This window comes from Solanum lycopersicum, chromosome 6 (genome assembly GCF_036512215.1).
Source record: "Solanum lycopersicum chromosome 6, SLM_r2.1".
In the NCBI taxonomy this organism is placed as follows: Eukaryota; Viridiplantae; Streptophyta; class Magnoliopsida; order Solanales; family Solanaceae; genus Solanum; species Solanum lycopersicum.
This window is the reverse complement of record NC_090805.1, coordinates 44821029-44834460: the sequence shown is the minus strand read 5'-3', so window position 1 is coordinate 44834460 and position 13432 is coordinate 44821029. Positions and strand designations below refer to the sequence as shown.

The 13432-nt window shown below is 31.8% G+C and overlaps 2 protein-coding genes across 2 annotated transcripts; one reads left to right on the top strand and one right to left on the bottom strand.

Annotated features, from left to right (window-relative positions):
- Window positions 1–4034: 4034 nt before the first annotated feature.
- LOC101258664 (probable CCR4-associated factor 1 homolog 6) lies at window positions 4035–5614 on the top strand. Its single transcript, XM_004241634.5, has 2 exons — window positions 4035–4396; window positions 4481–5614. Exon 2 carries the CDS (start codon window positions 4651–4653, stop codon window positions 5473–5475), a length of 825 nt encoding a protein of 274 aa, XP_004241682.1. The 5' UTR covers window positions 4035–4396; window positions 4481–4650; the 3' UTR covers window positions 5476–5614.
- Window positions 5615–6639: 1025 nt separating this feature from the next.
- On the bottom strand, window positions 6640–10197 carry LOC101258378 (large ribosomal subunit protein uL30y). The gene is made up of 6 exons (XM_004241633.5): window positions 9756–10197; window positions 9234–9433; window positions 8131–8231; window positions 7907–8044; window positions 7231–7333; window positions 6640–7121 (listed from the first exon to the last, which is right to left on the bottom strand). The coding sequence occupies exons 2-6, from the start codon at window positions 9414–9416 to the stop codon at window positions 6906–6908; spliced, it is 741 nt and encodes a 246-aa protein (XP_004241681.1). The 5' UTR covers window positions 9417–9433; window positions 9756–10197; the 3' UTR covers window positions 6640–6905.
- Between the last annotated feature and the right edge of the window lie 3235 nt (window positions 10198–13432).

Here is a 13432-nt window from a genome sequence, read left to right as displayed (position 1 = left end):
TCATACCCACCCGATTCCCTCTAAGTGGATGATAATGCTTGTGGATTCAATCAATTTTGTTTTAATCCTCAACCGGAGCAGCAACAGCAACAACCGTATTTGTTACAAATCCAACAGCAGCAGTTTCAAATTCTGAATCAGAAAAAATAATATTCAGAATTTGATGAAATCGTCGAATTCATCAAATTTTATTATGTTTCCTCATAATCTCGCTTCCCAATTTGAGATAAAAAGATTTCAGATTGATCAGTTCATTATTTTACAGGTAGCTCAGATTGATCGGTTCATTACTTTACAGGTAGCGCTTTTACTCCATCTGTCTCAATTTATGAAATTTACGCTATTATAATGAGATGATTCGTAGTTGCGTTCTAACAATTAATTGATTTTGTTGATTAACAGAACGAGAGATTGAGATTGGCTCTGCAAGAACAGAGGAAACAACAACTGGCATTAATTTTGAGAAATTACGAATCAGAAACTCATTTATTACTGAAACAAATAGACGAAAAAATTGTAAAGGCTTGCTTGGAATTTTAAAGTTGCTACTTCCTGTTTACCATTAAAATGCCAAGATTTTTTGAAAATGATAGAAATAGAGAATCAAACATGGGAGTTTGTTATTTTATGGGTGTTTAAGTGACTTAGGATATTTTAGAGGGAATTGGATGGGTATGGGTTTATGAGGCGGATTGTTAGCTTATGGGTTAAAAAATGAGCAAACGGGTAATTGATTAGGATTAAGACACGTGTATATGATGAGGGAATCGTTAGTGAGAGGGACATGTGTGTACCAATAAGTGGACGACAGGGGCTGAGATGAATCCAAAATATAACAAAGGACATAAATGTATCATTTATTAAAGTTCGAGGGTAAATTCATCCTTTTTCCCCTTTAATATTTTTTAAAGTCAACTTTTCAATAAATGATGAATAAGCTAGATTTCAAAAATTATAATGCATTTAGATGACTATTTGAATTTTTGAATTTATTTTCAATATCAAATTTTATAGAATAGTTAATGAGGAGAGTAATTAAACAATGTATGAAGTACTCTAATAAATATTAATTACTTATTCTAGTTTTCGTAACTTAGTCAAAGTATATAATTTTCAAACTAATTAACTACTCTAAAAAAAAATAGGAAAAATAGCTTAAATACACAACTATAAGTTTTATATTCTCTAATTTTCCCTTCTTTTTTTAAATATTACATAATTCCTTTTTTTTTTTAATTTTAGTAGAATTGTATAGATACATAACATTCTCTCTCCTATAATACACAATCCCCCAATAAAAAAAAAAAAATATATATATATATATATATATATAATGCCTATTTTTTCTCCACTAAAACACTCAATCTTCTAAATCAGTTTTTAGATTTTGAATTATTAATTTTAATTGATTTTAATTAAAACACCCAATTTTGAAATTTCAAAAAACTGCACAATTTCTCTCCCGTTCTTATTGTTCTTCTTACTCCATCACGTCTTCAATTCTTCTTACTCCATCATCGTCTTTCTTCTTCTTAACCCAGCATCTATTATTGGTTGTCTTGCATAACCATGAATTTTGTATTCATAAGATGTTGGTCTTGCTGATCCATACGAGTTCATATGGTCAGACAACATCTTCGGTGGCATCTCATTGTGAGGATGTGGAGTTGGTATCACCCAAAGTCCAATATTGTTTGACAGCAATCAGTATTTTCTCGGAACAAGGGGACCGTCCTCATGATCCATCAATTTGAAGTTCCACCTCATGCCTCCTATTATCAAAAAATTATGAAAATTATTATCATGTATCAGACAATAGGTTTAAAACATAAGTACTAAGTGGATTATAATGTTTAGTATATGATTTGATACATAAATTAGATGTGTATCATATGATTTGCTATGTATCAAGGGTTTTTGAAATTATTTATCATGTATCAGTGATTAATTTCAATAACTGCGCCATCAAGTGTGCTTGATGATACATTTTGAATCAGTGTGTATAGTGTTTTAGACGATGCATTGATACATGAAGTGTTTGCTGATACATTTTGAATCAGTGTGCTTGCTGATACATTTTGAATCCATCAAGTGTGTATAGTGTTTTAGATGATGCATTGATACATTTTGAATCCATCAAGTGTGCTTGCTGATACATTTTGAATCAGTGTGTATAGTGTTTTAGATGATGCATTGATACATGAATTTGTTGTGTATCGAAGTTTAACAGATTGTTCATAAAAAATGTATTCAAAATAGATGATATAGTCTTTGATTTTCAAAATTTGAAATTAATATCCAATTACGTGCTGATTTAATGCTGATTAATGATCTGTTACCATAAATTAAGCTATTCTAGTTAACAAGTTTAAATGTACCATTTTTTTCTCATTTTTTTCTTAACAGTTTAAACTTACCATGTATCATTTACCATATATCACTAGAGTCTAAAGTATCACGGTACAAAAATTTTAAGAGATTTTTAGTAAATACTAAATTTATCGGAACAGAGTGTAATTATTGAATTACACTATGGAATTCCTTAAATTTTTACAAAAAAATATGATAATTATGCAATTGGGTTCAAGAAGTGACAAATAATATGATTTAATTATTTATAGAATATGAGATAACATTAAAAAAACGAATATATGATATCTAAAATGAAAGAGCGAATACTATATGTGGCTAAAGATTCAACACACCACTTTCCATTAATCACATCGACTTATGATATACTATATATTTTTTGGAAAAGGATCAAAATTGTCTTTAAACTATTTGAAATAGATTATTTATATCTTTTATTATATTTTGAGATAAAAAATATCTTCGCTATTATCCCAGGAGACAACAAATACCCTCAAATTTAATACCCTAATTTTTAATGACGTGGCAAGCCACATAGGACTAATCCTTCCACCTAAGCATTGTCAACTAGGATTCACTACAGTAGAACTTGACATTTAGTGGCGACAAAGTCGCTACAAAATTCCAAAATATTGCCACTAAAGGTTAGGAGTGATTTTTAGTGGCGACTAATGCTCCAACAACCATTCGCTTATTGATTTGGTAGATTTGCGTGTCATCAATTTAAATAATATTTTTTTTCTATTTTTTACCCTCAATAATATTAAATACTTAAAAACCTATTTTTTCAACAAAAAAATAATATGATAATTAATTTTCGATTGCAACCTAATTTTTATAAATAAATAAGTACTTGCAATATCGATATTAAAATATCTAATATTATTACGAAAAATCATCAAATTTACTTCTCGATTCAAATCTCTTACTATATAAAATGCATCATTGTACATTTTATACATTTAAATATGACAGAAAAATAAAACATAAATGTCTTCATATTCCTACTTAATTGATATTATTTTTGACTTTTCAAAAATAATGAAAAAAAAACATAAAATTAAAATTTAATGTTAAAAAGTTTTAGTGACAATTTTCTGGGCTTTTGTGGCGACTGTTGTTGCAGCTAAAGGTCTAGTTTATTATAGTGAATTCTAGTTGGCAACGCTTAGAATTAGACTCATGTGACTTGCCACGTCAATAAAAATTTGAGGTATTAACTCTTGAGGATATTTATGATTTTCTTAGGATAACAATAGGGACATTTTTTATCTCAAAATATAGCGAAGGATATAAATGGTGTATTTCACACAATTCAGGAACAATTTTAACCCGTATTTTCTTTTTACTATTTTTAAGTTTTAATCTATTTTGTGGTGATTAAAATATGCTCTTTTCATTCTTTTACTCAAATCCATATTTCAATTCCTTTCACCACATCCCTCCTATATAAACCAAGTTTTCTCACATTCATCAACAAAAATAAGAATAAAAAGAAAAACCAAAACCCTTCGGCAAACTAAAATTTTAAAAACCCATTTACTTATATTTAATATTAAACACCAACCGACAAAAAGCTGGTCCATCATTATTAAATTAATTAAAAAAACAGTTTTTTTTTGCAATTCAATTATAAGGTGATTTACTTCGTCTTCTTCTGTATCAAGTTGTTGCCTTTTGTTTATGCAAAAAAAATGGAAAAGATAACAAAACCATTTCAGATTATAAAAAGTCTCTGGAATTTATAATCAGAGATTTGAGTTGTGATTTTGTGAAAGTGGTGGATACCCATAAGCCCCAGTACCCACCCTACCCAACCTATCACCTTACGCCAAACAGTACCCAATCTAGAACAAGCTCAACAAAAAAATAAGAATATATATATTATATACAAAAAAAAACCCAAAGATCTTTTGTTCTTATCCTTATTCACCGCCTCACATAAATTTTTCTTCATAATTTAAGAAATCCCAAGTTATTTATCATCGATTTATGTTGAAAAGTTCAAATCTTTATGTATTACAAGGTAAGATTTGAAAATGATCGGTTTATCTTTTGTGGGTTTGTGTTTTTGTTTCATAAAGTTTGGTTCTTTTTCAACTTTTTGTAGATCTGGTTTTGGATTTAACGATTATCGAAGAAGGATTTGAGATTTGGTGAAGAAGTTTTTTTTTTCTGGGAAGTTTGGTTCTTTTTCAACTTTTTGTAGATCTGGTATTGGATTTAACGACTATCGAAGAAGGATTTGAGATTTGGTGAAGAAGTTTTTTTTTCTGGGAAATGTCGCTTTTGCCTAAAAGCGACTCGATTCACATTCGAGAAGTTTGGAGTGATAATCTGGAAGAAGAGTTTGATTTGATTCGAGAAGTCGTTGATGATTATCCGTTTATAGCTATGGATACGGAGTTTCCTGGAGTTGTTCTTCGTCCGGTTGGGAATTTTAAGAATAGTAATGATTATCATTATCAGACCTTGAAGGATAACGTAGATTTGTTGAAGTTGATTCAGTTGGGTTTAACGTTTTCTGATGAAGATGGGAATTTGCCCAAGTGTGGAACTGATAAGTACTGCATTTGGCAGTTTAATTTCTGTGATTTTAATCCGAATGAGGATGTTTATGCTAACGACTCGATTGAGTTGTTGAGGCAAAGTGGTATTGATTTCAAGAAGAACATAGAAAATGGGATTGATGCTAAACGGTTCGGTGAGATTTTGATGTCTTCAGGGATTGTGTTGAATGATAATGTGTATTGGGTTACATTTCATAGTGGTTATGATTTTGGTTACTTGTTGAAGATCTTGACATGCCAGGATTTGCCTGAAACTCAAGAAGGTTTCTTCAATCTGATCAACATGTACTTCCCTGTGCTTTATGATGTTAAGCATTTGATGAAGTTCTGCAACAGTCTTCATGGTGGACTGAACAAGCTTGCGGAGTTGTTGGAAGTTGAGAGAGTTGGTGTCTGCCATCAGGCCGGTTCGGATAGCTTGCTCACAGCTTGTACTTTTAGGAAGTTGAAAGAGAATTTCTTTATTGGCTCACTTGAGAAGTATGCCGGTGTCTTGTATGGTTTAGGTGTTGTGGAGAATGGAGTCCTCCATTGAAGAACAAAAAAATAAAAATGTGTGAACTATAGAAAGATAGATCCTTAGTGTTTGTGTGTGCTTATGATGCCACACTAATGTAAACTTGTGATAAGAGTGTTTGCTCTTCATTTATGATACCACCCTTCTTTTGGCTAAATTCAGAGTGTCTCTACATTCATGTGGTGTTGTTGTTTCAGTTGCTGCACCCATTAAAGTTAACATGGTTAAGGTTCATTCTTATTATCCTGCATTCATGCTATGCTTTGCTTGACTTTTTTCTTTATCTGCAGGGAGAACTGGTTTGGTTCAATGTTGTTGTGATATTCAGTTCGTTGGAGTCGAAAACAAATGATACTGGGACGGAGGATGAAGGTGGTCTTGGTTAGCTTTAGATATCTGTTCTGATATCATGGTAGAATATATTTGTTTGCATGTTAGCTTTGTTTGTGTGTCTATGCTGTGATAGCATCATTTGACAAATTTGCAGTTTGACATTTTGTTGTCAATGATAATTACTTTAGACTTTTGGTTCCATGAATCTTCGGACCTATCTCTATGATGTGTGAAGCAGGACCAGCGCAGGCGTTGCTGGTTTATGTTGTTGGATGAAAATAATTTAATGCCTCCCCTTGGAATTCTTCCAGTGTAACACTAATGAACTCTTGATATGCTTTTCTGGTTTGAGCTAATAATGGCAGGTTTTTGCAACCTCATCTTTCAATAACATAACCATCTTCACCACAATCTCGAAGATTATAATGTAGTTGAATGCTGTATCGCTTCTTATGGGTAGAGCTTGGTGGGTAGATAGCGTAGCTACTTGAGCTTCGTTTATTGCTTCATTTTGCTTTGTATAATATGTTATGTTCCTCTATTATTTGATTTGCCTAGTTTTACTTTTACCTCTGAGCTGTCTTGTTCAAATTGCCTTATTGTGTGTTGCTTGATTAGGACCTTTCAGAAATCCTCTCCAATTTGTCACAAGGTAAGAATAAGGTTTATAATCACACGAACTGAATATCAAATGACTCAACGAGGGGCGTTTGCATCGCCATCAGCCAAAATCGACTCGATTTGTTCATGGTTAAATATACAAACACATGATGGAAAAAAGGACACACACAAAGGAATTAAACTTTTCCCCAACAATCAGAAGAGAAACCTCATCTTCAGAATCCTCCATGATTTTTAACTGCTCTTTTTTCATTGATAATAATGTAGTAGGTACATTTTTGGCATTTTAACTTCAGCAGTATGAAAATAGTAGCGGAAAGAAGATACAATGATACCTTCTAATGGCTTGAGACACAATACATGACATGAATGGGTGGAGGAAAAGGAATAGCACCTAGTATAGTGATTACGATGCTCCATCTTTTACAATAACCCATACCAAACTATATTATAACACTCAACAAAAATTTGGTTTGGAAACCCGGGTGTCTATGCTAATTCATCTTAGATATCAACTCATTGATGTGATCCTGACGATTTCCTGAATCGCCACCATCATTGTATCGTTTCTTCTTACCCTGCAAAGCTTTCTCTGGCTTAGTGAGAGCAAAGGGGCATAGAAAGCTAGTAACCTCCTTGAAGTGTGGACCAACACTTGCAATCTCTCTCACGACGTCCTCTAAGCATATAATGCCATATTGGCCCAGTGTCTGCCAAAATAAGTTGTAGTTAAGACAATGCAGGAATGCTCGAAAACAAAGAGTGATGAATTCAATTATTGTAGTTATGTGATGGTAAAAGAAATGGAAACAAAGGCACCTGTTCAACAATGTCATTGCTAGTCAAAGGCACCCTCTGGTTGTCAAATTTTCCAGAACCTTTCTTGTAAATTAGGTCTTTCACACTCTTCAGATTGGGGTAGCTTCAAAGAAAAAAGCACATTGATTGGTAAGGTGGTTTGGCATTGACTTTTTACTAATAGAAATTGAATTTCATCATTTAACACACATCATAACAACAACATATCACCAAAAGCTGAATAACTATTTAGAAAATCAATCAAGGTAAAGACTGCTCTAACCTGGATAGAAGTTAGGATAGTTGGCCATGAGAAAATAAGAAATGATATAGGTAATTTAATGTCTTCCTCAAAAAAGAAGGTACTCGCAACAATATCATGAATTACAGAAACATTAGAGTATAGTTCCACAGCATCTTCCTCTATGGCAACATGACTTTATTTTATTTATATCATTAAAACTGGCACTTGTTGTATTCGTTCCACCTTGTATTCATAGTATTTAATTAGTAGAAAATTTGCTCGTTAATAACTAATGCTAGCGCGGGATGCATGGGTTTCCAATTAGATATGCATTATACTGAAGCAATATAGCATAAGGTCTGCTATTCATTGATAAGAGGTAACTATAATTATCCAGTAAGGAGATGAACTAAGCGAACACCATTGCAGCAATCATAAATCAAGTACACATACCCATATGTGACAAAAGGCTCCACCTTTTGTAGAATCTCCACTGTTCTTTCATTTGCCTTGACAAAGACCCCACTGAAGATTTTTCGCAACCGCAAAGAGTATAAAGCCTTCCTTGTTCTTGGATGCATATCACTTTTCCTGCAGTTACTCACAAACATTAGGACCTTACGGCAGGCCAAACCAGCCAAAAGATTATGAATGTGACAACAAAATAATGAACTTACCCTCCAATGCGTATTACAAATAGAAGTTTGGATTCTGACGTAGTCAGTGCTCCCTTGTCTCTTCTTTTTCCCCTTTGTTTCATTTGGACAAGATCCATCTCCTGAATGAAACAAAGCAAATAAGAAGATCTTAGACAATCTACACACGGTTGAAGTACAATATATAACAAACAATCTACATGACTTGGGCAAGAAACGCAACAATACAATGTTGGTGTAACTCAGAATGTTCAATTTTGTTAAGTAAGAGGCAATTTGATCAGATATAAACTAAGGCAGGACCTTTTTGTCTTTTGAAAAGTAAAATTTAGTAGCCACTAGCCACATGCAAAGTCTGTGTTCAAATATTGTAACAATATCCTAAAAACTTGTTGTTCGAGAGTTTGTTTAACTGATGGGTACAGCACATTTACTTTTCCTCACTAGTATATGCCCCAAATAATTGGAAAGATTTGTTTGTAGCCATAAGAAAAGGTTAGTTCACTCATGCCCCTCAAACTTCATACTTAAAAGACTGTGTTGTTAGCATCTTTGTTTGCTCCAAGAAGGTTTTATGTTTTCCTTCTTTATGTTGCAACTTGCCAAGGACAATCGTGTACTTAAAAGAAGTACAGAGAATATCAATATCAACAGAAAGATTTTTGCCTGCCCAACTTACGTTACTTGCTGAATAGTCACAGTCAAATAGAAAGGCAAGTTGAGAACTTGAGATTAGTATTTTTTTTTATGACAGTGGCCTTTGGGCTGGTACTGCTACATCTCACCAGCATTATGTATTGCATAAATCTGGCGACCAAGGCTTTGGGCAGACTAGAAAAACTCATCTATTATCTTTCGACTCCACTAAGATTTGACAACTAGTCTACACTCTTGGGAGACACCAAATTAAGGATAGGCTAACTAAAGTATATTGAAGAAGACGCTAGTTAGGGGAGAGCACATGACCAACTTTACTTAGAAGAATTAGTCAGTGTCCTCAAAAGGAGTAGGACTTATTAGAAGTTCAAAATTCACCTTTTATACTAAAATGTGAACAAGTATCATAAGTTCGAACAAATTAACCATTGATGCAATTAACAAAACAAATTCAGTTAATCAAATACCTTATCTCTATACTCTCGAATAAATTGTTCGGGCTTCTTAATAACAAAACTATCAGATTTGAGCTTTCTGACTTTCTGTTCCAGCTGGAGTTTTCTTCTGATTGCCCATTCTTCATTGTTCTTCCTCTTCTTCAGAATCACTTCTGGTATATAATTTAGAGGCTGTGGCACCTCATCCGCCATAATCAGCAACACTACGTCTGAGAGAAGCAATAAGCGAAGTTAGAAACCATGCTGCGCTTTCAAATCCCACTACAGTCTTCCTCTATCACATAATTTTACCAACAAAAAATGCATTTTTTATGTAGACATGAACTCAATACTACAAAAGTACACACCGTCCAATCTGTAAAGTCATTATACATGGGGAGCACATTAGTCTACAGATTAACAGTATAATTTCCGGTTTAACATTAAAATTCCAGGAAAATAGTTAAGGTTTTGATCTCATTAAAGAGTTTAAAATTTGGGGAGAGAGAGATATATGCACAGAGAAAGTGATCAATAGAGAATGAAGCTTACATATCAATTACGCCGGCGAAAGTGACGGCGAGGATTTCACCGGGAATATTCAGAGGGAAGAGGTTGAACTGACGAAGGTTTTAATAGGGTTTCGGTTTTCAATTTGGGTTACTGAAACAAATTTGTATTATTATTATTGGGCTTTTGGAAATTGGAAGACGAGTCCATAAGGTCAAACTATTCCATCTAGATAGATATGGACAAATTGTTTCACGGGCAGCCCATTTAGATACCTCTATTTTAATTGTATCAATTTTGAACACGTGGTGTTTGACGTTAAGTTTGATAAAAATAAACAGCAATTTTAAAGCAAAAATGGTTGAATTTCAATCATTTTTATTCAAACATCATCTATATGTGCTTGAATTTTGAATAGAATTTAGAAATGGTTAAAAGCAAGTAAACATGTCTGAACTAAAGATATATGTGACTAAAGTTCGACTAAAAACATAGTTGGAGTTAGACAAATATATATATACGCATGAACTTTAGTCATTGAAGTCAACTCAAACCCTCAAATATAAAGTTAGGCTTAAAAACATACCAAATGTTTGATTTGAACTAAAAACTCAATGTTTTTTAAGTTTATCATTTGGCAAAGCTTCATTTCGAACCTGAAATTTGAAACTTTAAACTTAAGGTTAGATAGTTAAGTCAATTCTAAAATGGTTAACCTTTTTTTCTATCATTCTTGACCATTCTTTAATTTTAATAAGGATCTTGAAATGAGTTACTTGTGCAATCTCCCGCAACCTACGCCACATGATTATGAAATGGTAAGATTGCATTTTTTTCCCTTCAAATAGACTGTTTTCTATGTTTTGCTAAAAAGTTGTTTGTTATTAAAATCATATATTAAAGACCAACTCAAAGTAGGGTAAAAAAGTGAGGCAACTTTCACATATAACAAACAAAAAATTCATATTTGTATGCTATAGCAAAGTTTGCATAATTGCGCTCCATAGCAAACATAAAATTGTATAATTCGCTACACATATACAATTGTATAATTCGCTGGCCTAAATTGTATAATTCGTTGGTCTATTTCGCTGCAATTGTATAATTTGTTTTGCATACAGTTGAATCGAATTAAAATGTATGTATATTGCATAATTATAAGTGTATAGCAAGAAGATATATGTTTTTCTCGCTTTATACAAAAACAGAAATACAATATATATACACTTCTGTTGTATAAAGCTAGAGAAAATTGTATTTCACTGCAATTGTATAATTCGCAATTGTATAATTCGTTGGCCTTTTTCTCTGCAATATTTGAAGTAAAATGTTTGTAAATTGTATAATTAAGCGTGTAATACGAAGATATATTTTTGCATGTGTATATACAATTTTCTCTCGCTTTATACAAAACAGAAACAGAATTATACACTTCTGTGTATAAAGCGAGAGAGGCGAGCGAGAATGGAGAGTGGAGAGCGAGATTTTTGGGAGAGAGACGCTGGCAAATTTTAGATAACGTTTTCTATGGTGCACAATTAAATCAAACCCTAGCTATTCCATTTATTTTAGGTTATTAGTTTGCTATTATATATATTTTTCCCAAAAAAGTGTGACGGTGAAATTGGTATGAACCTATTGGGCCGAACACCAGAGGCCCAAATATTTTTTATATTTATTTGCAAAGTAGCTAACCAAGGCGCTAACTATTTGTTCATGAGTTTCTTTTGTATAGATAATGAGAGAAAATTAATTGCACTTATTCAAAATTTGCAAGGTCATTTTTAAATGTCAAATGTTTGGTGCACTAATTCAATTTATAGAGATGGCCAAAACTGTTGAAAAACTAGCAATTCAAGAGTCATTGAATGAAACTCCTCAAAATTATATGGTTGGTCAAAAGTTCACATCTTATCAAGATGCTAAAAAAATGTTGTTAACATGCTTAAAAATAATTTTTTTTTAAAAAAAAAAGAGAGAACAAAACTCTCATAAAAGATAGGGTGTTATAGTACTTATTTATTATAAAGATATTTGGAAGCTAATAAGATCCTTGATGGATCCACCCATAAAAATACAAAATTGGAGTTGTTGTCCCTTTCAATAGCTTCTGTCATTGCAAGCATTTGATTTTTTACAAAAATATACAGATAATGAAATTATAAACCAATTTAGAGATATGGATGTCTCTAATCCAATATATGCTATGATTAGACTAACGAAGCCCACTCTTGACACAGACTTAGCTTTATAATTTACTCGTTCATTTAACAAAAACTAATATAGGATCTTGTCTTTTTTATGATTTTTTTTTATAAATTATCTAGTGTCCATAGGATCAGTGTCGTAGCTAAAAATTTCAAGAAAATGTTCAAACAATAGATAGCAAAAAAAAAAAATAGGTTTAAACAATTTTTAAAAATTATCATTGCGTTGTCGGAATCTATTGATTGTAAGGGTGTACAAAATAACACATAAATAGCAATATAAAATAAGATTTAATCTGTATATATAATGTAATTTTTTAATGAAAATCGTCTAACTGAACGCCCTACACTACCGTAGCTCTGCCCCTGACAACTAGTCATTTTCTTATATTTTATACGGAATAAATAATCTCGTTATTCTAATATAAATAATAAATTAAATAATCTCGATTTTAATACTCGACAAAATGTGAATTTAGAAATTGTTATCCCAAGTACCAAACAAAACTTAATTCACACATTACGGGGTCCCTTTTTCATCACATATACCCAATTGTCGGCCAATTGTACGTAACACAACAAACATACATGCATACATATCGTGAAAGTAATAATTACATAGAGTAATTAAAGTAGTTAATTAAGAATACATATTGCTCCTGTTCTTATTATACATAATTATTTTAGATTTCACGTCTCTTAGAAATTATGTATAGTTTAATACTATATTTTGATTAAGTAATTGACCAATTAACATAAATTAATCATTTAACTTTTTTTTTAAGTCAAGTTCATACTTTCAAGGTTAATAACTCTCAAAAGTAAAATAAGAAAAATAATGTCATTTATGCATTTATTTTATGAAACGACAAATATTAAAAATCATAATTTTTAGTAACGATAATATATAAATTGAAATAGAGGGAGTAACGTAAGGGCATCAATGTAAGTATAGCCAACCCAGGATATTAGACACCTTACATCAAAAAATTATGTTGTATATATATATCAAATTCTATAGTTAAAGAATATATATTTAAAATTGAACATCCTTAACAAAAATTATGTCTTCGGGTGAAGTGATAATAAATGTATTTGAATGAAAGGAATTTTGGATTCGAATCCTCAAATAGCACAATATATTTTTTATTGTATTTCGACAACGACAAGTTAGTCATGGGTAGATTGAGTCAAACAAATTTGAATCAGAATTTGCCAGCACTACATTGTGTATGTTGACAAGACAAAAGAAAGAGAGAGTGGGGGCAGCTAACATATTTTGGATTGAATAGTAGAATGTAACACAACAATATCATGCAAGATGGTTGTTACACATCCACAATAGTCCAATTCCATGAATATAGATTCTTGACTCTTGAGCCTTGTTCTTACCTTATATTCCTTTTTGATGATTAATATCAATTAATTCCCATTTTGATGATTATAATTATGTTATTAAATAGTTAAATCCTAAATACTCATTGTGCATAAGATTTTTCAAAAAAAAATACA

Excerpts from the sequence above, each read along its gene's own strand:
- LOC101258378 (XM_004241633.5), bottom strand. The coding sequence starts at position 9,416 with ATGGCGGATGAGGTGCCACAGCCTCTAAATTATATACCAGAAGTGATT. Across the intron at positions 8,232-9,233 it reads TTCGAGAGTATAGAGATAAG|GAGATGGATCTTGTCCAAAT; the intron begins GTATTTGATTAA and ends TGTTTCATTCAG. Across the intron at positions 8,045-8,130 it reads TTTGTAATACGCATTGGAGG|GAAAAGTGATATGCATCCAA; the intron begins GTAAGTTCATTA and ends GAGTAACTGCAG.
- LOC101258664 (XM_004241634.5), top strand. The coding sequence starts at position 4,651 with ATGTCGCTTTTGCCTAAAAGCGACTCGATTCACATTCGAGAAGTTTGG.